We start from the raw sequence: 26,779 nt of genomic DNA, 5'->3' as shown, positions 1-26,779 counted from the left end.
CCCTCTAAGTGAAACCATTAGCAATCAGTTGCCTTCATTCCAAAGCCTGCTACAAGCTGATAACCTGTAGTTGTCAAGCTGTTGAAGCCAAAATGAAGAGTGAAGTGCTCAGGGAGCTGTGCGGTCAAAGCCTCCAGTTGCATAAGCCTCACGTTATGTGAGGGAGAGTTAAACACTAATGAGTAACTAGAGACCAGAAGATAATACCATTCTATTTCCAAAGGCGTTGAAGTCTAAGCATTCACTGGATGTTCAGTTTGTTGGGATCCTGAGTCCGAGCCCGTTGTGTTACTGTTTTCACTTATTAAGCTTCATGGGCTTCTGTGCCACTTTCCCATTTGATCACTGTGTCCCTACTGAGCTGTTGGTGTTGTGGAGTTTGATGGGGTCACCCACCCATTGTTCCCCACTTCTCCACAAAGGCCACATCACCCTCTGCCCCCTAAGGAAGAATGAAAACTGTGTGAACTCACTAAACAGTGTTCATCTTTAGTAGCATTTGACCTTTGTGTCCCCCACAATCACCCATCCCTGATGAAGATGCAGGGGCTTTCCGATCACTGAGCATCTTGCCCTTATAGGGAACAGATTTTCTTGCTCCAAGTTTGCTGGTGACTCCCAGCAGCTCAGTGACCAATTCCAATTTTGAAGTCCCTACAGGAGAGCATAGGCAGGCAAGTGGAAAGTGGAAAAGAAGAAGGATAAGTTTAGTCCCCTCCTGGAGGAATTCTTCACAACCCTCAAGAACTTCCTCCAGTGTAGACTACTACTCTGGAATCTGCCTGTAGGCACGGCTCCTGCTGCCTCACAGTTCCTCACCTAGTAAGGAAGCGGTGCTGTTTGATGTCAGACAGGCTTGTGGAGATGGTACCCAGCACGCCCTATCCTCAGTGATAAGAGGACTCATCATCGCTGAGGGCTCTGTGCTGACATCTTCACACGGAAATGAGCTGCCTGATGGGGGACAGCATTTGGGTAGGCAATGGAAACTTTTTAACTCAAATGCCTTATTAACTTTAATCTTGCTCGTCTGAAGCTCTGACTGTATTTTTCATTTGTCTTTTCTTAATCCCTGTAAAGCCATTTAGCTGTCTCTTTGATACATTCACATTTGCATGATTTGGATTCCCTGGTATGTCTGAAAGATGTGTCCCAGAAGTTAAGACCTAATCCTCAGTCCCCACTTCCCTAAAACTCCAGGCTTCTGGTTTCCAGTTGGTGTTGGGTTGTTATCTTGTTGCCGCCCTGTTGTTTTGTTTTACTTGTATTAGGTTATGTAGGCTTTGTGTTTCAAGTAAACATCTTGGCATCTTCGCTTGCAGAATTCCCAAGTTGTTTGGATGCCTAGTTTAATGACAACTATCCATTTTTCTAACTTAAGTTAAGCATTGTGCTTACAAAGTTGTTCATAATGCAGTTGTTTTGGGCAGTCATTATTCCAGAACCAATCCCACTGCCATTGTCCTCAGATTCCCACCCAAAGTCCAAATGCATTAGCAGGCACAAAATTGTTTTATAGTGCTTGTTATAACAAAATAAGAAGTGGAATTATAAAATATTAGCCCAGTACAAGAAAATTTGTGAAAATTGTTTTATCTCCAATGGTGGTATTAAAACCTGAGGAATAACAGAATCCTTGGTTTGTTTCTAACAGAGCCTTCTGTGTTATTGTTTTTGTTTATGGAGCTTAGTGGGCATCTATATTACTTTCCCTTATAACTTACTGTGTGTCTATGGCCTGTCAATGCTGCGGAGTTTGGAGGGGTCACGGCCAGATACTCTCAACCACGCACTCCAGGAGCTCCAGGAGCTGCCTCCTCCCAAGGATGCCCCAGAGTGTTCAAACCAAAGACAGTGTACCTGTGCATTTCAGTGGCTTAGTGTCTCTTCTGAAATTCACTGTGAAACTGTGAAGCTGGGCCATTTACATGGCACAGGCTGTGGGTGTGGGTGTGACTGCCTGAACTTTGGCAGGGTGGGAACTCAGTTATCCCCCATCCAGAAAGGGACCCAGAGTTTTCAGCCCAAAGACCAGTTTGCTTGTAATTTTCACTAGATTGGGGCCTCTTCTGAGATTAGGTGTGAAGCTATGAAGCTGGTCCATTTACATGGAGAAAGCTAAGGAATGAGACACAACTGGTCATTTTTAATATTTATACAAACTTCCAGAAAATCTTACTTGGATATGATTTTATTTTTTTTTCTTTTTGGATCACACCCAGCAATGCTCAGGGATTATTCCTGGCTCTGCACTCAGGAATTAGTTCTGGCGGTGCTGGGGGAAAATATGGGATGATGGTGATCGAACTGGGGCTGGCTGCATGTAAGGCAAATACCCTACCTGCTGTACTATCACTCCAGCCCCTATGATTTTATTTTAAACTCCACATTTGTTCACTAGAAATGCAACATGTGTGCACACATACACATTTGCATATTGGTGTGTGTGTGTTTATGTGTGTGTGTGTAACTACATATAGGTGACTCTGTGGCAATGCCAAAAATCTTACAGTGTTGGGGCTGGAGCGATAGCACAGAGGGTAGGGCATTTGCCTTGCACGCGGCTGACCCGGGTTCGAATCCCAGCATCCCATATGGTCCCCCGAGCACCGCCAGGAGTAATTCCTGAGTGCATGAGCCAGGAGTAACCCCTGTGCATCGCCAGGTGTGACCCAAAAAGCAAAAAAAAAATCTTACAGTGTCTTCTGAGACTGGAAGGGCCCCTTTGGAGAATGTTTTTAGTTGTTCCTCTGCATCATAAGTCTCTTCAGCAAAATTCAGTGACTTAAGACAAGTACTTTCGCATACTCACATTTGTGGGTCAGGATCTTGAGCAGATCGCAGGCTTCCTTTATCCCACCATATCTACAGCCTCAGTTGAGTGAGCTTGAAGACTGTGTGGTTCACTGTCTCTGTACCAGTCATCTAGAGACATATGCTCTCTTGCTCATTAAGTCACTATGGTGGCTGGCTGGCTGCTAGAACACCAACCAGCACAGGGCCTGTCCGTGTGTTTGCATGCAGTGAGTTTGGCTTGCTCACAGAATGCAAGAGCATTTTGGAGTGAGTTTGTCACATTCATAACCTGGCATTGTTAATGTGTTCTCAGTGGAAGTTTGAACAGAGTTTTACAAAAAGGAAAACATGATTTCTGAACACTTTTTAAACAATTTTCAAGTTTGCTCCTTTCACATGAGGAGGACACAGCAAGGAAGAGGCCAATTTAACACTGATTAATGATGGGCATTACAACTTCTTTCTGTAGGGAGGATGAGTGGGAAGGAAGACAGTATTATGGCCATGTTTGGAAAATTCATCTTGCCACATACCCAGTTCTCTTTTATTTATTTATTTTTGGTTTTGCAGCCACACCTGGAGGTACTCAGGGCTTTCTTTTGGCTCTGCTCTCAGGACCACTCCTGGCAGGACTTAGGAGATAAATTGTGTCAGGAATCAAGCCCAGGTTGACCATATGCAAGGCAAATGCCCTACTCACAGGACTAGTGCCCCAACTACTCAGTGTCTCTTTTGGTTGTAACCATTCATTTTTCTTGAGTTCAGTTGAAACATTTCTTGCGGGAAGAGACATAGGCAGGGTGCTCAGGGCTCACTCCTGGATCTGTACTCAGTTATCACTCCTAGTGGGGGAACTATCAGAGGTACCATAGACCAAACCCTCATTGGTCACATGCAATGCAAGCACCCAACCTGCTGTATTTTTTTCTTTTTTCCATTTTATTATTCAATAACTGTGAGATACACAGTTACATAGCTGTTCAAGATCTAGTTTCAGTCGTACAATGTTCTGACACTAGTCTTTCCACCAGAGTACAGTGGCCACCGCCAATGTTCAGATATCCCTCCTGTCATGCCCCCTGCCCCCGCAGCCGCCTCTATGGTTTAATCTCTCCATCTCCCAGTAATATTTGTCTGCAAATGTTCACCCTAATTTAGTATTATTTCATTATTAAAATGCAAACATTCATTATTGTGTTCTGATATCTCCAAGAAGTATTTTTTCTTTCCAGTTTTCACAGGTAATATAGGCAGCTTCCCAGGTTCTAGGCAACTACATACCATACTTCACCTCCCCTGAAGGCCTGGGGCTACCTCACCTTCTCATTTTTCAATTAAACTAAACCACATATTTGTCAATAGTCAGGAGGGGGTATGGGCCACTTTGAGGAAAATTGTTGATTTCTTCTTGTTGAAAATCTCCTATCCCTGCTTCCCAGCTTTGCAATCACATAGGGCATTCAAGATCCCTGAGACCATCTGTGGGCCAATGATCAAGACTTTGGACTTGCTGACATCAGATATTCACGTTTGAACCTAACCAAACCCATGTAATGGCAGATCTCTGAAAACTTTTCTTCGTTCCCCCATAGCTTGATGCCAGTGATGTGTTCACTCAGGCATACTTGCCGTCATAACCTGTGGGAGACTGTGACTTCAGCCCTGTCCTTGAGGACTTAGACAGAAAAACTATGTCTAGATGTTTTCCTTTTGGCTGATATTTGAAAAGCAAGAATGTAGAGACACTCAGGTACCACTTATAGCATCGCACTCATCCTGGCAGAGAAATGCGTTTTATTTGTCATCTTCATGATATCAAACATTTGTGTCATCATATAACTGAGCACCCTAGTGTCATTCAAGAACAGGCAAAAAGGCAGCCCTGGAGACCAGAGCCTGTGTGCATTATTTCATTGGACCCACACTGGTCCTTTGTAGGTGATGTCACCCCCAGGCGGTGTTTGAGGTGCAGAATTCATAGCATTTTTTCAGGGCACATGGTTGGTGAATCTGGAAGCAGACTTGAACCCAAGGCAACTCACTTCCTGCCCTTGTTGCTACATCGCCTTTTTCCCTTAACACAGGCTTTTGGTCTAGTCTTGCAGGGAAGAAGATACTCCTGGAGACACTGGCAGGCTGTTCCCAGCATTCACCCCCAAGCCTTTGCATATCCAGGCTTGTTTCCTCTGGGGCCCAGCCCTGCTGGCTGCCTGCCTGGCCTTTCAGACACACCCAGTGCCCATGAAGCTAGTCTCCCTGCTAGGCTTGTGGAGTGACAGTAGCGTAAACTAACGATGGACGTGGGTCGCAAGACTGGCCGCTGGGCTCTGATGCCACGTGTTCAGCACCTTACAAGCACTCGCCCAGCTGGGCCTGTGCCAGGGTGTGTGCATCTGCTCTGCCTGTAGAAGGTGCTTGTGGTAAGGAGAAAGGGGGGAGTGAGAGAGGGAGCAGAGCCCAGCACTGGCAGGTCCTCAATCACTCAGGAGTTGATTCTGCTGCTTTATCCAGACATGACGAATTAGGTGTCAGGTGCTACTCACAATCTGTCATAAAAAGTTACTGTGGCAGAGGCTGGTTCTTGGAAAGGCAGGTCCCCAACATGGTATAGCATCAGCCAGCACATTTCCCAAGCCAGGCTCAAAGCAGGTAGAGATGCAGCAGTTACCTGAGCCGTGGGGAGAGAGAGGCCTGTGGCTAGCAGGGTAGCGTTTTGCCGAGAAGGGCATCACCCATCACCTATGTCTCACCTCAACTTACTGCCCCACTAAGAAGAGCCTGGCAAGCTTCCAAGAGTATCCCACCCACATGCAGAGTCTGGCAAGCTACCCGTGGTGTACTCGGTATACCAAAAACAGTAACAAGTCTCACAATGGAGACATTACTGGTGCCCACTAAAGCAGCAAATCAATGAGCAACCTGAGGACAGTGCTACAGTGCTACTATTCTAGACACTTAAAGTGCTGAAGGCTTCCAGAGGGTGGAAGATATCTGACTTGCATGTCAGTCCCATTCATACGTATCTCCCTTTATTTGTTAATAAATAGGTATGTAGAGTGCCTCTGACCTTGCTCTGCATGAAAAGATAAATAGGCCTAAGGCAGAGGACCTGATAGTAGGTATAGAGATCTTCCCACAAGAGCAGCTGTAATAGACTAAAATAAAAAAAAATGTATTATTGCAACATAAAAGGATAACTTTATTTGGAAAGAGTATTTGCAGTTATGATTTAAGTTAAGTTTCTAGGAGGTTATCCTGAATAACTACTGACATTGTATACCCCCTAATCTAAAAATTCATGGAAGTACTTGTTTATATACTCAGGGAAGAGATATATTTTTTACACTGTGTTCTGAAACGTATATAAGAGTCATTCTTTGTAACACTGTACCATCTGTGGAGTGATTTAAGCAAATAGGGGCTTGCCATTCCTTGAATGCTGTACTCAGATTATGTTCTTTCTCTTATAGTTTTCATGACAAATCACTAGAGTAATAGTTAAATTTTATAATCAGGCCTGAATTCAAATCCAGATTTTACAGGTTTCTAGTTTGTCACCCCGTCTCCAGTGTCTTAGTGCTTTTTCAATGGGGTTGCCTTTTGTGTTTTGTTGCTTTATTGAGAAAATATTGATTTACAACCCTGTGTAAGTTTATAAAGTGCAACATCACAGCCAAAGATCTATATGCCATGCCACACTTATCAATAAGTCTCATTGCCACCCACCACTGTCCCATCAACCCCCTCTATCTATTTTGCCATTCATCCATTTCTCCTTTGGTAGCCAAATTCTGTTGTCAAAATGTTCGGAGTTATTTTTGTGGTTTTGTTTGTTTCTTCTCTTGTTTATATTTCACATAAGTATAAAATCCTATAGTGTTTATTCTCCTTAATTTGCTTAGCATAACTACCTCAAATTCCAGCTCTCACTTTTCCTTCTGGCCCCACATTTCCTCAGAGTTCCCAGCTCAGTGTCACAGAGGATGAATTCTGGGGCTCCAGACACAATGGTAGTTTCTCAGGAGAGCAAGAAAAGCAGCCCTGTGGCAAACATCTATCTCATGCTCCTCGGAGCCCAGGAAAGCTTCTCAGAGGTGTCTGCCACTGGCTGCCTGCTAGCTGCTCCTCTCTCTTCAGGAACCAGTCTTCCTTACTCCCCATCTTTTGTTAAACTAGTAATTTTTAAGATTGTTTAATATTCAAATAGCCAAAATTATTGGAACTGGAGATTTAGCTACAGAACTGAGTTTATCCTAAGCAAAGATGGCTGGGGAAGGGTCTTTGAGGTGCTGGTAGAGAAGAGTGACCACTGTGGATGGGGTGGTGTTAAAACAAGGCATGCAGAAAGTATCATGTTAAGCGAAATGAGTCAGAAAGAGAGGGACCAACATAGGAAAATTGCACTCATTTGTGGAATATAAAGTAACAGACTGGGATACTAACACCCAATTATTAAAGATAAGTACTGGGAGGATTAATCCAGAGCTTAGAAGCTGGTCTCACATCCTGAAGGAAAATGCAGTTCAGTTAGAGAAGGGATCACCAAGTGGTGCTAGGAGGATCCACTCAGGATGGGAGATGCACTCTGAAAGTAGACTATAGACCGAAAATGTTGGCTACTCAATACCTCTATTGCAAAACACAACACCCAAAAGGAGAGAGAGAGAGAGCAGAAGAGAATGCCCTGCCACAGAGGCGGGGTGGGGAAGGGGGAACGGGATGGGGATGGTGGGAGGGATGCTGGGATCTTGGACCATTGGTGGTGGAAAATGAGCACTGGTGGAGGATGGATACCTGACCATTGTATGGCTGAAATGTAAGCATGGAAGTTTGTTAGTCTGTAAATGTACCTCACAGTGATTCACTAAAAAAAAAATCATGCATGGAAAATATGACTAGCAATAGTATAAGTCATGCTAGCTCAGTAAAAAGGTAAAGGGGAAAATAGACAACAGTTTCTGCACAATTTTCTATTAGCTTGTTAACTTCCCCCTATTTAGTATAAATTTTTTCCTTACCTTTTTCAAAAGCTCATTGCATATTTATACTGCTATTGGCTTTCACTTGCTTTTACAGAAAATGTTTTCAGGCAAAAAGTACAAACGAACCTTTCCTCATAAAAATATTAACTCTCTCCAACCCTAATAAGACTGTTTCCCAAGCAAAATTCCCAGCTAAGAACTTCAAATGTAATTCGCTGCTGAGAGCCAGACTTGAGGAAGGTGAGGAAGCTCTGTGCATTTCAGGTTTTTATTTTTAGCTTCTAGAGGTTCTTCAAGTCTCAGAGCATTATCATCTATCCCAGATCCTGGAAACCAAGCCTCTCTCTGGTGTCCTGTAGGCCACTGTCCTTGTCACAAGGAGCTCCAGGAGCATCTGGCACCAGCTATGGACTCTCTCTACTTGTCTGAAGATCCCTAATAGCTGACAATCATTAGACTATTTCATTCATTATTTTAAGTGTCATGTCTGCAAAAACATTGATGCCATTTCCTAGGTCACACAGAGGTAAGAATCCACCTATGGTGTGGCATGGAGTCGAAGCCAGAAACAAGATGCCCCACAACCGCAGGCCTTGAGCGGTCCTGTGGCTCACTCAGCCAGAGGACTCAGGGCACAGGACTTGCACGTGCTGACCTAGCCCCAGCGGCTAGCATGCATGACTCCACTCACGCAGCTGCACGCTGATGGCTCTGACACCTCGGAGCCCTCACTGCTCTCTCCTCCCAGCCAGCCTCAGCTCTGTTCCAGCATAGCCCTCATGACACCTAGCCTCCACCCAGGTCCTGAAGACTCCATGATGCACCTGCCTCTCCATCAACACCTCCTTTCCTCTATATCTGCTCCTTCTGTGTCTGTCGATTCATCTCACCCATGTCACCCTGCATGCTTCTCATTACATCCAGAGCAGCCAGATTCTGGAGATCAGGCCAGTTGCCCCATCCTATAGCCCTACTCCTTCTCCATCAGCAAATTAATAGAAAAACTTCTCTTATTCATCACATCTACCTCTATTGTGTACAAAGTAACTGGTTGAATTTTTTTTCATTGGGATGTTTTCTTTAACAATAAGAAGAAATGAGTCCAGTCCCAGAAGACTGAGAAAGCCCATGCATTGGAGGCCCTGCTGCTTTCTCAGGATGGCCATTTTATGCACCAACCCAGGAATACCCCTCTACTCTCAGAGAGTGCTACAGCACGGAGCTCCATTAAGCTCTGCAGCACGACATTTCTCCACCTCTCCATAACTCAACACAAACATGCAGAGACATCCTAACTGTAGGCACATAACCACACAAGAAACAATCCAAGATGGTTTGACAAGATGGCAAAGCAATCCAGAAACCAAAAAAAGCTTAGTGGACTATAATATTCAGCCAGTAATAATGAGTTAAATAACCTTTCTGTTAAGGAATTTACAGAGAAATTGTTGAGGATTATAAGGAGCTCAGAAAGAACAATGAAACACACTGTCAATATAACACAAGAAGATATGAGAGTTGAAATGAGCAAAAAACAAACAGAAATGACAGACCTGAAAAAACTTGGTAGGTGAATGGAAAAACTGGAAGGCCTCAGCCTGCTGAAGACAGAATCAGTGAGCTCTAAGATGCAAAAATTCTTCAGGGGATAGTAGAGGATGGACAGAAGCCCCCAAATAAACCAACAAATGACAGGAGAACATAGGGGATGAAGAGAAACAACATAACTATCATTGGGGTCCCAAGAGGCAGAAAGACAATTCTGAGGGAGAAACAACAGTCAAAGACATGGTTGTTGAGAAGTTCTCGGAGCTGAACAGTGCACGCACCCAGATCCAAAAGGTCCATGGGTAACAGCTTAAAGAAATCCAAATAAAAATACTCCAAGACAAATCTTAATCAGAATGACAAAAACAATAGGTGGAGATATAATACTAAAGCAGGAAGATCAAAGAAGGAATTATATACAAAGGCGTGTCATTAATATTCACAGCAGACTTATGTGATGAAACCTTCTGGGCTCAAAGATAGTGGTGGGATATAATGAAAAAAAACTCAGTGAAATGAATGTCTCACGAATAAATTTTACCCAGCCAGAGTCAGATTTGAAGGAATGATATACAACTTCACAGATAAACAACTCAGGAACTTCATAGACTCAAAACCATTCTTATCAAAAGAACTAAATGGACTACTTTAAGATAAGACACCCCACAGACATGCCAAACTTCTGCAAAAAGATGGCACAAGACTCTAAATCAATAATCTCATTCAATGTCAATGGGCTAAAAGTGGCAATTAAAAGACACAAAGTGACAGGATGAATTAAAAAATTAAAACCAACACTCTACATGCAAGAAATACATTTGAGCAGTCAGAGCAAACACAGACTCAAAATCAAAAGTTGGAAGAAAATTCTCAAGAGAAAAAGTTCCTCAAAAAGGCCAGGGTGGTCATATTACCATCAGACAACATTGACTTCTGGCTGAAAAAGGTTATAAAAGACAACAAAGGTCATTTCCTAATGATCACAGGATACATACATCAGGAAGAACTCACATACCTAAATGTATGTGCACCTATTGAGGGACCAGCAAAATATTTAAAACAATTGCTTAAATAGACTTGAATAAAGACATCGATAGCATAATAGTAGTTGAAGATTTCAACAATGCTTTGTCAAATCTTGATAAACTAGACAAAAAATCAGCAAGGGAATAAATTATTTCAGGGAAGAAATGAAAGAGAGGAGGTCTGTGTGTATAAATACATATATGTGTGTACATATACATGTATATATATATTTACAGACATAACCTTTGAAGATGAGAGGCCTCAAAGGCCAAATAGACATTCTCCAATGCACATGGTACATTCTCCAAGACAGACCATGTGCTAGGACACAAAACATCATCCACAATGTCAAGAGCACAAAAATCATATCAACTATCATCTCAGACCATGATGCACTGAAAGTAGAAATTATTCACAAACAGAAATGGAGGAACAAATCAAACACCTGGAAATTAAATACTTACTACTGAACAACCACAGTGGGTCAGAGAGGAAATTGAAAGATTCCTGGATACAAATGAGAATAAGGTCACTACATACCAGAGCTTGTGAGATACAGCAAATGCAATATTAAGAGGAAAGTTTATAGTTCTGGAAGCATATCAGGAAGAAAAAAAGGGCTCACAAAAGTAACTTGACTACACAACTTAAGAAACTGGAAAATGACCAACAGAAGGAGCCCACATCAGGCAGGAGGAAGAAAATAATATAACTATAATAAAACTTAGAGCAGAAATTAATGAGCTGGAATCCCAATACACAATCTGAAAAATTAATGAAACCGAGAGCTTGTTACCATTTTAAAAATACATAAGATTGATAAATCATTAGTAAGACTGAAAAAGAAAGAGAGAACCTTAATAAATTGAATCAGAAATGAAAGCAAGGAATTCACAATAAGCACCACAGAAATTCAAAGGATCTTCATATTACTTTGTGAATATTTATGCCACAAAACAAGAGAGCCTAGAACAATTGGATAAATTCCTGAAGTCCTGTAACCTCCCAAGGCTGAACCAAGATGATTTGGAATACGTAAACAGACCTATCACTATGGAGGAAATTGAAATGGTAATCTAAAACAGAAGCCCAGGACCATATGGATTCAGTACTGAATTCTCTCAAACCTTTAGAGAAACTATTGCCAGTCCTTTAGGCTCTTCCAGGAAATTAAAGAAACAAAAACACAAAAAGATCCTCAACAAAATAATTGCAAATGGAATCCAACAATTCATCCAAAAGATCATGCACCATGACCAATTAGGATTCATCCGAGGAATGTCAGGACGGTTTTACATAAGCTAGTCAATCAAAATAATACATATCAATAAGAGAAGGACTAAAAATATATGATCATATCAGTGCATGCAGAGAAAGCATTTGACAAGATCCACACCCATTCACAATAAAAAAAAAACTCAACAAAATGGAAATTCACTGAACTTTCTTCAATGTAGTTAAAGCTATTTACACAAGCCCAGAGCAAATATACTCAATGAGGGGAAATCTCCTTTCCACTAAGATCAGTCACAAGACAAGTTTGCCCACTCTCACCATTTCATTAAATATAGTACTGGAAGTACTTACCATCTCAGTTAGGCAAGAAAAAGATGTGAAGGGCATCTAGATAGAAAAGTGTTGGATATTAACCCCACATGTTTTAGGCTTCATCAGTGAATTGCCCCTTTTTCTCCCCCTAGAAAAGCTTTCAGTGTTCTTACGAACAATCCTAATCCCCCAAGTTTATCTTTAACCTTTTTTTTGTGCTTGACCTCTAATTCTGTTAGCTACTAAGCTCCCCTGTCAGGCTTAGTTACTTATAAAGTCATACCTTCCGGTGACTCTGGACTTTCTATCTAAAGTGAGTTATTTGTTATTTTTCCCCCTATAACCTTTTCATATTTTAGTATAGAGCAATATTCTTTGCTTAAACACGGAAAGACTGCTAATGCTATGCTTCTAATATTTGAGAGTTAATTGACTCTGAAATATATCTACTCCTGGGCATCTGTTCATGATTACTTGACTCAGACTTCAGTTGCTGTAGCTCCTAACACCCCACAAAGCTGGGCCCCCCTGAGGGGTCTCCGAATAGGCCCAGAGCAAGCAGCAGAACTACTCTAACTTCGATATGGAACAGTCTAGAAATCATGAATCACAGTCTTGATACAAGCCATATTGATCTAAAAGACAGAACCCCATAGAGTAGGAAAAGATAAACAACCTGAGAACATAGTATGGGATTTACAGTAAAAGCCCAGCTGGATTTTAACCTTATCCTCTGAAGCACAAAACACTAAGTTTTGGAATCTATATCTCTTACTGTATCTATCCAACTAACTGTATTAATAAGAAGTAAACTTGATTATTTAATATGTACTAGCAGCAAGTAAAAGAGAATAGCAATATAGATGCTTGTCGCCCCTGAGTGAATTTTTCAGTATAGTCTCAGAATGTCTCCTTGAGATATTCTCCCCCAAAGAATTGCCTCCATCAAAAGGCTTTGCCTCTGTAAATGATTATTCACACCTATGTGCCATTCTGTACCTCCAATTCTCTATAAATTTGCTTTTCGGTTCTTTTTTTTTAACTTTTTATTAAATCACCATGTGGAAAGTTACAAAGTTCTCAGGTTTATGTCTCAGTTATACAATATTCAAACACCCATCCTTTCACCAGTGCCCATATTCCACCACCAAAAACCCCAGTATACCCCCGCCCCCACCCCCACCCCCTACTGTATAACTAATGAATTTCACTTCATTTCCTCTTTACCTTGATTACGCTCCATATTTCAACACAAAACTCACTATTGTTGTTGGAGTTTCCACCCAAGAAAGACAGCCCTACTACCAAGGAAGCATTTGATAGTTTTCCATTGCTGGGAATGAAGAGATATGTAGCCCCACTGCTCCAAGTACATAACTCTTTTTTTTCCTTTTTCTTTTTCCTTTTTTTTTTACCCCCTCATCACCCTTCCCGCGCCTCATAGTATGTTGTATGCCACGCTGCGTTTCTCCCTGAAAATGGGAAACAACCTGGAAAGAGGGATGTTTCCTCTTCTCGGCTGGCGTGGGGCTTTTGCTTAGTTCACAGTCCAGAGAGGTGGCTTCTACATTAATAACCTTCAATATTTCAACAAAAACTTACTATCATTATTTGGAGTTTCCCCCCCCCAAGTCAGACCTGTTCAAAAGGAACCGTTTCACATTGCTGACAATTATAGATGTTAAGTCCTGCGGACGTGGCATCCGTGCGGTTTTGGATTTCTGTATAAAGTCCAGGGAAAATTCTGCCAGAAATTGCATAGCCCAGCTCACAGTCCCAGTGCATTTCTGTAAGAAGTCTCTTGAATCAAAGTCTTTAGATGCAGAGGGTCCGCTTCACTCTCAGCAGCTCCGAATTTATCTGGGCCAAGGGCGTGCTGGTTACACCCCCGTCCCATGAGTCCCTAAGAGCCCCCAAGTTTAAGTTCTTAATTAAATGGGCCATTGGACCATGAATCCATGGGTCCCCTGTCTCTTTGTTCCTCTGCTGAGTAGACAGCTCTTGGCCACTGAACACATCAGCACACTTCCTTCTCAGGAAAGGGGGAAGTCAAGCTCTCACTATTTGCAGATGTCATGCTACTGTGCTTATAGAAACCCGGGGCCAGAGTGATAATACAATGGGTAGGGCATTTGCCTTGCACCAGGATGATCTGGGTTCAATCCTGGCATCAGCCACGTTCTTTTTTTTTAAACTTTTTATTAAATCATCATGTGGAAAGTTACAAAGTTCTCAGGTTTATGTCTCAGTTATACAATATTCAAACATCCATCCCTTCACCAGTGCCCATATTCCACCACCAAAAACCCCAGTATACCCCCCGCCCCCACCCCCTACTCCATACTGTCAGCCACGTTCTTGAGCACAGAGCCAGGAATTACTCCTGATAATCACCTGTGTGACCAAAACAGCAAAAAATTAAAAACTAAATGAATGAAGTAAATTAAATTAAATCCTAAAGATTCCACCAAAAAACACCTAGACACAATGGATTTGTCAACTGACATGCCACAAAATTACTACACAAAAGCACATGGCTTTTCTTTACACAATGAAATAGAAGAAAGATATTTTTTAAATAATCCCATTCACACTTGTGCCTCAGAAAATCAAGTACCTAAGAATCAGCTTAACTAAATAGGTGAAAGACCTGTACAAAGAAAATTAGAGCACTACTTCAAGAAATAAAAGAGAACATAAGCAAACACATCCCATGATCCTGGATTTAAAGGATTAATATAATCAAAATGGCAATACTTCCCCAAACATTATACAGATTCAAAGCAATTACTCTAAGCATATGCATGTCATTTTAAAAAATAGATCAAACACTTCTGAAACTCATGTGGAACAATAAACCCCCTCATATTCAGACTGCTAGTGCAGTCCTTGGGGAAAAGAAGATAGGAGGCATCACTTTCACCGACTTCAAGTTGTACTACAAAGTGAAAGTAGACAGCATGATATTGGAATAAAGACAGACCCTCAAAATGATGGAATAGACTTACATATCCTGAGACAGACCCTCAGAGATATTATCAGTTCGTCTTCAATAAAGGAGCAAAAATGCAGAGTGGAACAATGAAAGCCTCTTACAGTGGTTTTGAGAAAACTGGTCAGCTACTGTCGCTGTCACTGTCATCCCATTGCCCATAGATTTGCTCAAGCGGGCACCAGTAATGTCTCCATTATGAGACTTGTTGTTACTGGTTTTTGGCATATTGAATACACCATGGGTAGCTTGCCAGACTCTGCCGTGTGGGCGAGATACTGTCGGTAGCTTTCCGGGCTCTCTGTGAGGGGCAGAGGAATCGAACCTGGGTCAGCCACGTGCAAGCTACATGCAATAAATAAATAAATAAAACCTCAGACCTCTTTCTAACTCTATGCACAAAGATCAAATCAAAACAGACCAGCAGGTCTGACTTTGCAGGGGGCGGGGGACTCCAAACAATAATAGTGAGTCTTTTGTTGAAATATTGAATGTAATTAAAGTAAAGAGAAAGTAAAGTGAAATTTATCAGCTACACAGGTGGGGTGGGGAGCTGGGGGGTGGAGTGGCAGGGGGGTGGTTTACTGTGGTTCTTTTTTTAAAAAAATTTATTTTACTGAATCACCATGTGGAAAGTTACGAAGTTCTCAGGCTTATGTCTCAGATATATAATGCTCAAACACCCGTCCTTTCACCAGTGCCCATATTCCACCACCAAAAAAAAAAAGCCCAGTATACCTCCCACCCGCCCACTCCCCACCCCCCACCCCCACCTGCATAACTGATAAATTTCACTTCATTTTCTCTTTACCTTGATTACATTCCATATTTCACAAATCTCACTATTGTTGTTGGAGTTTTAACACAGAACTCACTATTCTTAATGGAGTTTATCCCCCCAAAATATGGCCCTATTGACAAGGAAACATTTGATAGTTTTCCACTGATGAGAATGAAGAGATATAAAGTCATGAGGCCACTACTGCACGTTTAGGATTTCTGTATTTTAGTAATTAAGTCCAGGGAGATTTAAGTTGGAAATTGCATCATTTCCCTTCCTGGGGCAGCATGGAGCAAAAACTTAGTTCACAGTCTGTGGAGACATGGCTGCAAGTACTTGCTGGGACCAGAAATAATATAGCTGGTTCTGGATCCTGGTCATTCAGCAGCAAAGCGGCTGTGCAAAGGCATGGCCACCCGGGTCGAATCTCGGCGGAGCTCGAGCCGGTACCGGCCCTGGCCTGAGACTGCCCAAGCATCCCACTGTTTCAAGTTCAAAACACATTTTTCTTTTCCCGCACCACCAAGTTCATACCTGTTTAAAAGTTCCATAATATGGTGGACACCACGCCGCTTCTTTCCAGAGGGAAGAGAAACCAAGGAAGGATATTTCCCCCCTTAGCCGGTGTGGGGCAAAAGCTTAGTTCACAGTCTGGAGACATGGTTGCAAGCCCATTTATCTTTCTTATATCTACTGTGGTTCTTGGTGTGGAATATGTTCACTGGTGAAGGGATGGGTGTTTGAGCATTGTGTAACTGAGACTTGAGCCTGAAAGCTTTGTAACTTTCCACATGGTGATTCAATAAAAAAAGAAAAGATTAAAGACCTGAAATCTGGCATTGATGTCAGACCTGAATCCATAAGGTACATAGAGGAAAACACAGTCATAACCCTCACTGACATTGAAGCTAAAGGCATCTTCAAGGATAAAACAGTAATGACCAAGATAAGCAAATAAGATTATATTAAACTAAGAAACTTCTGAACTTCGGAGGAAATATTGACTAGAATACAAAGATAGCCCATTAAGTTGGAAAATTATTAACATTCATCTGATAAAAGGTTAATATACAATATATAAGGCACTGGTAGAACTTTATAAAGAAAAAACATACAACTTCATCAGAAAATGCAAAGAGATGAACTTTAAAAAAAAATAAAATTTTAATCAATTCACATGGCCAAATGGCACATGAAAAAAGTGCTCTACATCACTAATCATCAGGGAGTTTCAAATCAGAACAACATCGTGAAACCATCTCATGCCACAGAGATGGGCATGCATTAAAAGGAGAAGGAAAAAATACAGTGCTGGCGTAGATGCAGGAGGAAAGGGACTCAATCACTGCTGGTGGGAATGTCAATTGTTCCAGCCTTTCTAGAAAACAATATGAACATCCCTCAAAGAACCATAAACTGAGATTCTATATGACTCAGTAATACTGTTCCCAGAAATATAACTAATGGCCCAAAAACACAATGCAGAAAAGCCATCTGTACTTCTTATTTTCATGAAAACGCTGTTCACAACTGCCAGAATCTGGAAACAACCCAAGTGTCTCAGAACAGAAGAGTGGATATAGAAGCTGTGGTACATTTACACAATGAATACTATGCAGCTGTTAGAAAAAATGAAGTTACGAAATTTGCTTATACATGGATAGACGTGGAGAGTATCATGCTGAGTGAAATTAGTCAGAAGGAGAGGGACAGACGTAGCCTGATCGCACTCACTTTGGGGAGATATATATGACATGTTACAGTAGAAACAAGGCCCATGGTAGGAAGCTTACCACAAACGGGGAGGGGCATGCAGAGAGCAGTTAGGACAGAGAAGGGGCCACTATGACAATGATCATAGTGGAGATGATCACTCTAGACAAGAACTGGGTGCTGAAAGGAGGAAAAGTGATATATACAATACCCTTTTAGTAACAGTATTGCAAATCATTTTTCAATTAGGCACTATATTAGTGCCTAATATAAAAATAAGGAGGAGATGGTGGAGGAGAGGGAGAGGAGAAGAAAAGTGTTTGCCATATAGGGAGGCTGGGGGGGGGGGCAGGTGGGAGAGAAACTGGGAACATTGGAGGCAGAAAATGTGCACTAGTGAAGGGATGGGTGTTGGAACATTGTATGACTGAAACTCAAACAGGAACAACTTTGTAACTGTGATTCAATAATAAAAAATTAAAACCAAAAATGAAATAAACAATAAGAAAAAACACTTCTAACACAATAATACAAAGGTTAAAACAGGGTCTGACAAAAATCAAACAGCTGCAGCCACTCTGAGTTTCTCTGCTACTGTGTGACCTGTGCTACAAACCAGAGGAAATGTCTCCCTTTTTTTCAGTGTGCAGAGGTTCCAGTTCACTGACTGTCCACACAGGATCTGAACTTATCCTGTGGCCTCTATCTCCTGGCTCTCAATTTATCCCAGTATTACTTATGCCATTGGCAGAGTAAAGGTGCTTTGCCAACACTGACGAGCATGCCTGCATCCACCTGCCAGCTTCCCCAAACTAGACTAGACTAGACTTCCCCAAACAACAGCTGCTGCAGGTTAAAGTTTTTCTGACTTGTCAGGGCTAAACCTTGCAAATCCATACCATGCCTTCATCTAGCCCAGTGTCAAGTGTGTCTCACCAATCATTTTAAATATTGTCATAAATAAAAAGAACCATGTGGTAAAATCTGTCTGAGGAATGTTGCTGTGGCCATGTTCCGTAGCATGCTGCATGAGGATGACATCCTAAGAAAAATGGAGCGCGAATGGGTCATATTTACAGGTTTATTTTGATGGTGAAATGAATTGTTTCTTTGAAAATTACATCACATTTTATAAATTCCAATCCCTTTAGTTCCTTATAATTTCAGAAACAATGTTCCATAATTTATATCTGATTTTCAACTGCAGTGCTTCTTCATTTGAACTTTAAACTTCTTTTTCCTCATGCCAAGTTTTTATATTAACTTACTCTGAGAGAACCAAGACCCCTGAAGAATCTGCTGCCCTAATCATGACAGGAAAATTACTATTTTACCATTAATAAGATGTTCCTGGGGTTTTCTATGAAATGACTAGCTTCTTTTTAATATGGTATTTCTGGATTGTGATTCTTTGGAGTAGGATGTGCTTTATTTCAAGGTGTCTGGGGGTATGCATGTTCATATGTGCTCACATAAGATTTTCTCCTTGGTGTCACTCATGAACTCTTTTCTAATTCAGCCCTGCATTTATCTCTTGAGGAGAGTCTTTCAAAGCAACAATACTGAAGCTGGGGAGCCAGAGTTCAGGACTGTATCTTGGGAGCCAAAGCTGAAGACTCACCTCTGTTCACAGTGCAGTATTGCCTGCACACTGACTCATGTCTTCCTGTACCCTGTTTGCTCTGTTTGCTGAGTTCCTGCTCGAAATTTTGCCCTGGTGTCCACAAGTGTAACCAGTGAGGAGACATGCCCCAGAAGGCCTGGAGGCAGTTCTGACCCTCTGAGGAGGGAAACCAGGCCAGTGTGTGCCAGCACTCGAATGCAAGCCTTAAGGTCCCTGAGAGGTCCCAGTCCCAACCACGTAGCTATAATAGTGAGTTTGCTCCTTTGGTCGCCCTTCTCTGTGACAGCTCCTTCTGACTTTACATCACTGTAGTTTTCTAAAATCACTTAGGAGTTATCACAGATGATCATTGGCTTCAATTGATCATATCCTGGGTTCTGTATCATAATCACATTTTAAATTTCCATTTCAGATCTGCTGAAGATGGCTTTCAAAATTTACATTTTGTCAAATTCTTTGGTTGTTTCTTTGTACCCAGAGTTGGAGAGCCAAGACTGTCCTCGTCCACATGGGCTCATACACTCTCTGTAAGCGAGGCAAGAGTTTACACCAGCAAAGTCCATTTTAGTAACTTAGAAAAAGTATATGGGAAACAATCTAGATCCTAGGGATTCTGAAAAATGTTTCAAATAACTAAACCCACTCAAAACATACTAAAATATTCTTAGATGCAATATTTCAACAAGCCTTAATGTGTTTGTCATCTTCACGGCTCCTGCAGGCAAGCCGTGCTCAGCACTGCCCCCACCCCTGGCTCTCTCCATGCCCAGAACAGTGACAGGAAGGGCACTAAGTGAGAACAGAGTGGAGGCAGCTCCATGGACCAAGGCCTATACCCATAGATGGCTCTGCCCTGCCCCTTATTGACAGAGGACGAGTGAGCCTCTCTGCAGAGCATGCATGGCTCTCTTGCCCAATTCTTCTGAAGTAAGGAGTCCCGACTATCTCAGGCAAGCAGAAATATTGCCATGGCCATGCAGGAGACCATGGAGGTGGAAAGTGGAGCTTCTGTGGGAGACAGAAAATTGGCCAAATGCCAGAAAATGCCACAAAATGCTGGCAAAAAAAGCTGTGTAGGAGGTGCATGACCCCAAAACATAAACAGGATCATGGATTCTCCACATCCCATGAGGCACAAAATACTGTTAATTTAGTCCTGATCCCCAGAGAAATCCCCACAAATTTGTCCTTCCTTAAAATAAACTTTTAGCCTAGAACACCAGTCAAGTGTTACCTCCAAAATATTCTCCACAGGTGGCACCTAAAGTAGGTCACAGAGTGCTTTCCCTTGCTCTCAGCCCTGCTGGCGATCAGACTCCCCACACGACAGAGCAGGGCGGCCTCTGTAGCGGGAGGCGCTCCAAGCAGCCACAATTGTGGACCAGGAATTCCCCATTGCACAGTGGTGCACCATCCACAAAAGCCCACAGCAGTTTGTAATTATGGATGCTTTGGGCATTAACATGATTCTATTATGGACAGGAAACCTATTGGAGAGGGATTTCTATTCATATCAGTGTTTGCCAAGTGCAAAATAAGGAAATGATCTATCATATTTAATTACAGAGAACGAAGTAGGGAAATTTTCTATCACGTTTCCAAACATCCACAGCAGGGCTTGACTGCAAATGTGCTCAGAAAACAGGTGGGTTCACCTATTCGGTGACGACTCCCTGGGTGTGGGCTACCCCCAGAACCCATTTGTCAGTTTCATATGCTCTCTGCTGAGGAGACACACAGGAACCCGGGAAGCAGAGCCCTGCCAATGAAGCTTACTCCACTCACTGCTGCTTTGTTCTAAGCACCACGTGTTGCCCTGGCGACACTGCAGGGAACCAAATAAACACAGCCCTGTTCCCAGTGCTCCCGACTGAAAGAAGAGTCTGGGAGAGGATAGAAGTAACCCCTGTCTTCCAGGGGGAGGAGCGGGAGGTGCTGGTTGAGGAGCATGTTGGCAGGGGCTGACGATGGGGGTGCGAGTGTGGGGGCTCCGAGCAGATCTAGTGCCGGGCCAACCGACAGTTGAACTGGTTAAGAGGGATGGTGAGGATGATAAAGAGACAATACAAGGTTTGAGAGGGCTGAGTTCTCCTGAAACAGAAGCATTGATCTTTATTTCAGGCAGCCTTTTATACATCTCTGTCAGGAACTTGGCAGGTAAAATCATTATTCATAGTTATTCATGATTATTACAAAAGCACATGTTTATGATTATAGCAAACGTGAGGAATAGTATAGTGAAAAACAACTTGTTCCTAAATCAATAATATGTAGAAAACAATCTAATTATTTCTGTAATTTCCCATAACTGAAGTAGGTGTAATTTCCGCAGAATCAAGATACATCTATTTCTTATTAACATTTGTGCGGACTATGGATGGTGGACCATTAACTTCTCTACAGGCTCACTTTGGTGACACAATGGCCACTCCACATACTCGGGGTGGCGGGACAGAGAGCTGTGCCAAGTATTCTTGGCCCTTGTTTGAGGCAGCTCCCAGGGCTATGTCCACTTAAGGACCCTGCATAGGCAGTTAGCTCCTCGCAATCTAGAAAGGGCCACGGCCATTCGACCCCATCCTCATGCCTTCACAGTGTCCTTCCTCTTATTGTGTTGTCAGGAAACTGTATCCAAAGAGGAGTCAAGCGCATTCCTAAACATCTAGAAATTGAGCTTTCATTTGACCCAGCAAGTCCTTCTCTTGGAATATACCCCCAAGGACCAAAACCAAGATAGAGAAAAGACATCTGCACTCCTATGTTCCTTGCTGCACTAGACACAATAGCCCAAAGCTGGAAACAATCCAAGTGACCTAGAATAAGTGATCGGATAAACTGTGGTACATAGACACAATGAAATATTACTTGACCATAAGAAAAGATAATCATGAAACATGTTGCTACACGGAGGGGACTGAAGAGTGTCATGCTGAGTGAAGTTAGAAAGAGACTGACACAAAATGATCTCTCTCTGTGGGATATAAAGAAACATAATGGTGGCATAACAAATACCCACAGAAAAGGGAAACAAAAAATATGAGAACTGATAGTCAGTCAGAAAGGTGCCACTGAGGGGCTGGGTGAGGAGGCAGCGAGGGGAAGCAGTCAGCCAGGGTGAGGAGGTAGTGCTGACAGGTGGGAAGGTTATGTGTGAGAGAAACCCTACCAGCCGCAGTGCAAAAACTTCTGGGGCAAAAGTGCCTCTTAGAGAGGCAGACAGGAGGGTGGGAGGCAATAGGGACACTGGTGATTGGTGTTGAAACACTGTGTGCATGAAACCCAGTCATGAATAACTTTATAATTTCACGGTGCTACGGGGGAAAAAGAAGAAGTCAAGGCACAGCCCCACTGCCACTCTGTGCTGAGGTCTGTCCCTAGAGGCCCGAGAGACCATTCAGCCTGAGCCAGGTATGGTGCCCCTAGAGATTGTATTACTTCAGCTCCTCTTTAAAATTGTTCTCTGGCTTAGATCTCGTTTCCAGTGTTGTTACATCTGTGCTTCTGCTGTGTAGCTGTACTAGTCTCCCACGTCATCAGTACAGCCAAGCCCCAGCCCTTATTCCCCATTACTTCCTTTTCTACCTCCTTTACTCCCCCCATCATTTCTATTGTTCTCCTCCCTAACCTCTGAGTCAAGGATGATCTAGGCCTCCCTCCTAGGGACTGCATCACAATTCCTTGTCCAGTGATTCTGTATACCACATATAAGAGAGATCGTCCTGTGTTTGTCTTTATTCTTCTTACTTAACTGAACACATCTTCAATTTCCAACCATTTTTCAGCAAATGCATGACTTCATCATCCCTTGCAGCAACACAGTATCTCATGTGTGCATCTTCATAATCCATTCCTATGCCTTGGAGACCTAGGTTGATTCCATGTCTTAGCTGTTGTTCTGAGTGCAGCAGTGAATGCCTGTCAAGGTGGAAGATTGAGTAGGACTGGGAGTGAGGGTCAGGGATGCAGTGTGGGAACACTGGTGGAGGGAAGGTGACAGTGGTGGTGGGTTTTGGTATTGAAATCGTATGTGCCTGAAACTCAAGGGTGTTCCTGTAATTAATTATTTTTAATTTAAAGTATTCCCAAATATAGCTACCTTAGATATTTCCAAACAGCAGGATAGGGCTTCCCAATGCTTTGTTGGCCCCCTCCTTCCAGGTCTGGGGCTTTGCAAGCCACCAAGCCAGACTTAGTCCTTGTGGAAACTGTGTAGCACATCTGCATCACTCAGTATCAGGAACGGAGACAAACACAGACTTTCTCATACTTCATAAAGTGTTCATGACTTTGCCTAAATGACTAGATACAACCATGCACCACTGCATGGCATCTAAGTAAGTGATAGATTGAACTTTTGAGGTTCCCTGTCGGCTGCACTGATAGGCCAAGTGTGCAGTAGGCCCTTCCATCTACGAGTGCATGGCCGCATTCTGAGAGTCACGTCAATAGGAATCATGCCCAGTGACTTTATGGAATTTCACTAACTCTCCAACCCCGCGTGATTATTTTATTATACCTGACATTTTCTTCAGAGGACAGCGGCAATACCCTTGGTGCTTCCACATCATCACCACAGGGAGAACGAGCAGATCACTCACAAGCTCACAGAACTTAGAATGGGTTGAAGAGTAGACACAAAAGTTGGTTCCAAGCACCCAAGGACATTGTCAGAGTGCTCATCTGGAGTGGAATAACCGCCCCATCCTACTGCGTCTACACAGCCTGAGACCAGGGAGAAGTGTTCCATTGGAGCATAGAAAGAGCTGGTTCCAGTCCATGGACAGAGACCCTGTTGGGTTACAACCGTGGGGAGCCATTTTGAGTGGGCCATGGGACTGTCTATGAGATCTGAGAATAAGGGTGGGCCTGGAGCAGGGCAAAGATAGCCTAATGGGATGCCACTAAGGCAGGGCTTAAGCTACTCAGGGCAGATCCAGGCAGGTCTCATTATTTCTTGTGATGAATGTAAGAGGCCTTTGGATCTATTTGAGACATTTATGCCAGGTTTGAGGTAAAGAAGGAAAATAATAATTGGAAAAATGTTAGTTTTATTTTCTTCTAGAAAAATTTATGAATTATGTCTAAAATTTCCAAGTAGGATCAGACTTTATCCCTTCACAAACAGTAAAGCTATTTAGGAGCATTAACCCATTTGATTTCCATCTTGTGTTTTCTCCAGAAAGAGAAGAAGAGTGGACTATTGAAACTTCTGGCTGGGGCATCCACCAAGAAGAAATCACGCTCCCCTCCTTCCATCTCTCCGACCCAGGACCCCCAGCTGGCCGTGGATGTCTCTCTCCAAGGCGCAGCGGGGCCGGATGTGTCTTCACTATTCATGCATGGCAGGGCAGGGTCCTGCCCCATTGAGAGTGAGATGCAGGGTGCCATGGGGCTGGAGCCCCTGCACAGAAAGGCCGGCTCCTTGGATCTGAACTTCTCTTCCTCTCCTACCAGGCAAGCGCCTCTGTCCATGGTTGCTCTTCGCCCCGAACCCAAACTGCTTTCCAGGGAAAGGTGAGGAGGAGACTGACTCATGGGTTTTTTCTAAGGTCTGAAGACACTTCTGGGGAGTGGGGTCAGGGGAGATTCTCGGAGGATGCCACTCGTCACTTCCCAGTGTAAGATAACATGAGTTTGAGAATAAAGGGCAGCACAGTTCATATTATGAGTCTGTGAGGTCCTGAGCTTTGGGTTTTTAAATGTGTCAGAACAGAGGCCATGTGAAATGACAGGATATATTTGCCTGTGTCCTGGAGTGGGTTGTCCAGAATTTTTTGTGCTGCCCTAAAACTGGCTTAAAGGGTGTATAATCAAACTATTGGAGGAGACCATATGAAATTGCTGGTATCTGTTGTTTTATAAAGTCCAAATTATCAATTTCCTAGTTGAGCAAAGCATTTCCCAGTTCAGGGTCCAGCCATTGAGACCCTAACTTTGCCAGTATCAGAGGTGGACACTTCCCGGGGGTGGGCTTTTGAGTTACTGACACTTTGAAGGCCCAGTGAAGACTTGGCCACACTCTGCAGGGAAGGGACATGGATAGTTAGCAGCAGAGAAGTGCTTCCTTCTCAGAATTCTCACTGCCTAAACTGAGATAAGGGAATATTCTCCATAAAAAAAGAAAAACAAAAAACAGCCCTGGAATGCCTTCCACCTGAACTCTTGTCAATCACGTGTAGGAAGCCATGAGGTCCCACACATCTGCTAAAGCTGACACCAACTCGATGGGTCTAAGGAGAGTCCAGTGGTTAGAAGGTCTCATCTCTGCTCAGGGACAGATGTTAACATTGCAGATGCCCTGTCCCAAGAGCCCAGCCATAGCTGCTCAGCTCTGCCCTAGAGGCAAGGAGTGCCATCCAGGGCTGCAGAGTGCTGTGACACTCGAGGGCTGTCCATAAGAACTCCTACATCTGGATTTCATACCATTTTCTTGTGCCATAAAATATTTTTCTTCTTTTCATTTCTTTTTCAACTATTTAAAAATCTAACCATCTCAGAATACATATATTAGCCCCCTACCAACCCCTGCTCTAAACAAATCCATGGCAGGAACACGGGAAGGACCACATGGCCTGCAGGGATCAGCTTCTGACAGAGTCAGAATGTGAACCATATTCATAGCTTCCTTTAGAATCATGGCCTTTATTAAATGTCTGGCTGAGTGATTTCAAACCATACAACAAATGGTCTAGGCTCTGGCCCTAAACACCCAGAGATTTGCTGCAGTTCAACTTCTGCTGACAGTTCTCCAACGCTAAATGCCTCATTTCATTGACCCATCCTATGAACTCCTGGTGTGTAACTGCGGTATAGGAAGAGACTGAGTACTTGGGTAGTTTATGTAGCTGATGAACAGCATAGCTTGGAGGCAGGATTGAATCTGAAGTCCAAATCGCCTCATTCTGTGGCTTCATAGTCAGCAACCATCTCATGTAGTGACCTAATCTACAAAAAGCCAAGATACCTTTGATGTTCATTTCCCTGCAATGACTTCCCTCGCTCCTTCTGAGTCTGGCAGTCACCACTTGCTGTTCTGTAGCTGGCATATCCCGCCAAAGAGCAACAAGATCTTGTGCACTGAAATCCTTTCCCCACAGACTGGATTCATACCACATGTATCATACCATGCATGTGCATACACGTATTCCACATACACACACACCACGACACACATCACACAGACACATAACTCAGACATCACACACACACATGCAAGACCCAAACACAGGGTGGAAAGCAGGCTCAAAGGGCTGGAGTGCTTGCATGCTTCATATGAGGGGGACAGAGTTCATGATCAGCACCACAGATGCACATATGTGCCAAAAACTGTGCTAGAATTATCTTTAACCACTGCCTGTAAGTGGCCCAAAAGAAAAAAAGTACAACACAACACTCATTCAGTACACATACAAGCATACCACCCATAGTACATTACACACATTCTACACACCATTCAGATAACCACACCACATACAGAGAGTTTTGTCTCTCTCACTCTCTCACTTTACACACACACACACACACACACACACACACATACACACACACACGCACACACTCGACAAAAGTGCTGAATGCTTACCTCATGCTCATTACCACCAAGTATCCATCTGGGCCTATAAAGTCTCTAATTGCTTAGAAATTACTTTTTTCTTAACAGATTATATTTTTATACCCACTATTTGCCTTATGTCTATAGTTGGAGAAAAAGCCAACCCTTGTGTTCATAGTCTAAGAAATCCTAAGTTAAGCTGTTTCCCTGGAGGGGA

The 26,779-nt window shown here is 42.9% G+C and overlaps 1 protein-coding gene across 4 annotated transcripts in view; it reads left to right on the top strand.

Annotated features, from left to right (window-relative positions):
* The window catches only part of SH3RF3 (SH3 domain containing ring finger 3), a 482,862-nt gene that overhangs the window by 426,320 nt on the left and 29,763 nt on the right, over positions 1-26,779 (top strand). For 3 of the 4 annotated variants that reach the window (XM_055141388.1, XM_055141381.1, XM_055141367.1), the window contains one exon: positions 24,190-24,524. In XM_055141388.1, coding sequence (XP_054997363.1) covers positions 24,190-24,524 — 335 coding nt within the window. The remainder of the gene's footprint in view (positions 1-24,189; positions 24,525-26,779) is intronic. The other variant, XM_055141374.1, reaches the window with a different exon arrangement.

This window comes from Sorex araneus, chromosome 1 (genome assembly GCF_027595985.1).
Source record: "Sorex araneus isolate mSorAra2 chromosome 1, mSorAra2.pri, whole genome shotgun sequence".
Taxonomy (NCBI): Eukaryota; Metazoa; Chordata; class Mammalia; order Eulipotyphla; family Soricidae; genus Sorex; species Sorex araneus.
Note: the sequence above shows the minus strand (reverse complement) of the source record. Positions and strands in the feature narration are given on the sequence as shown.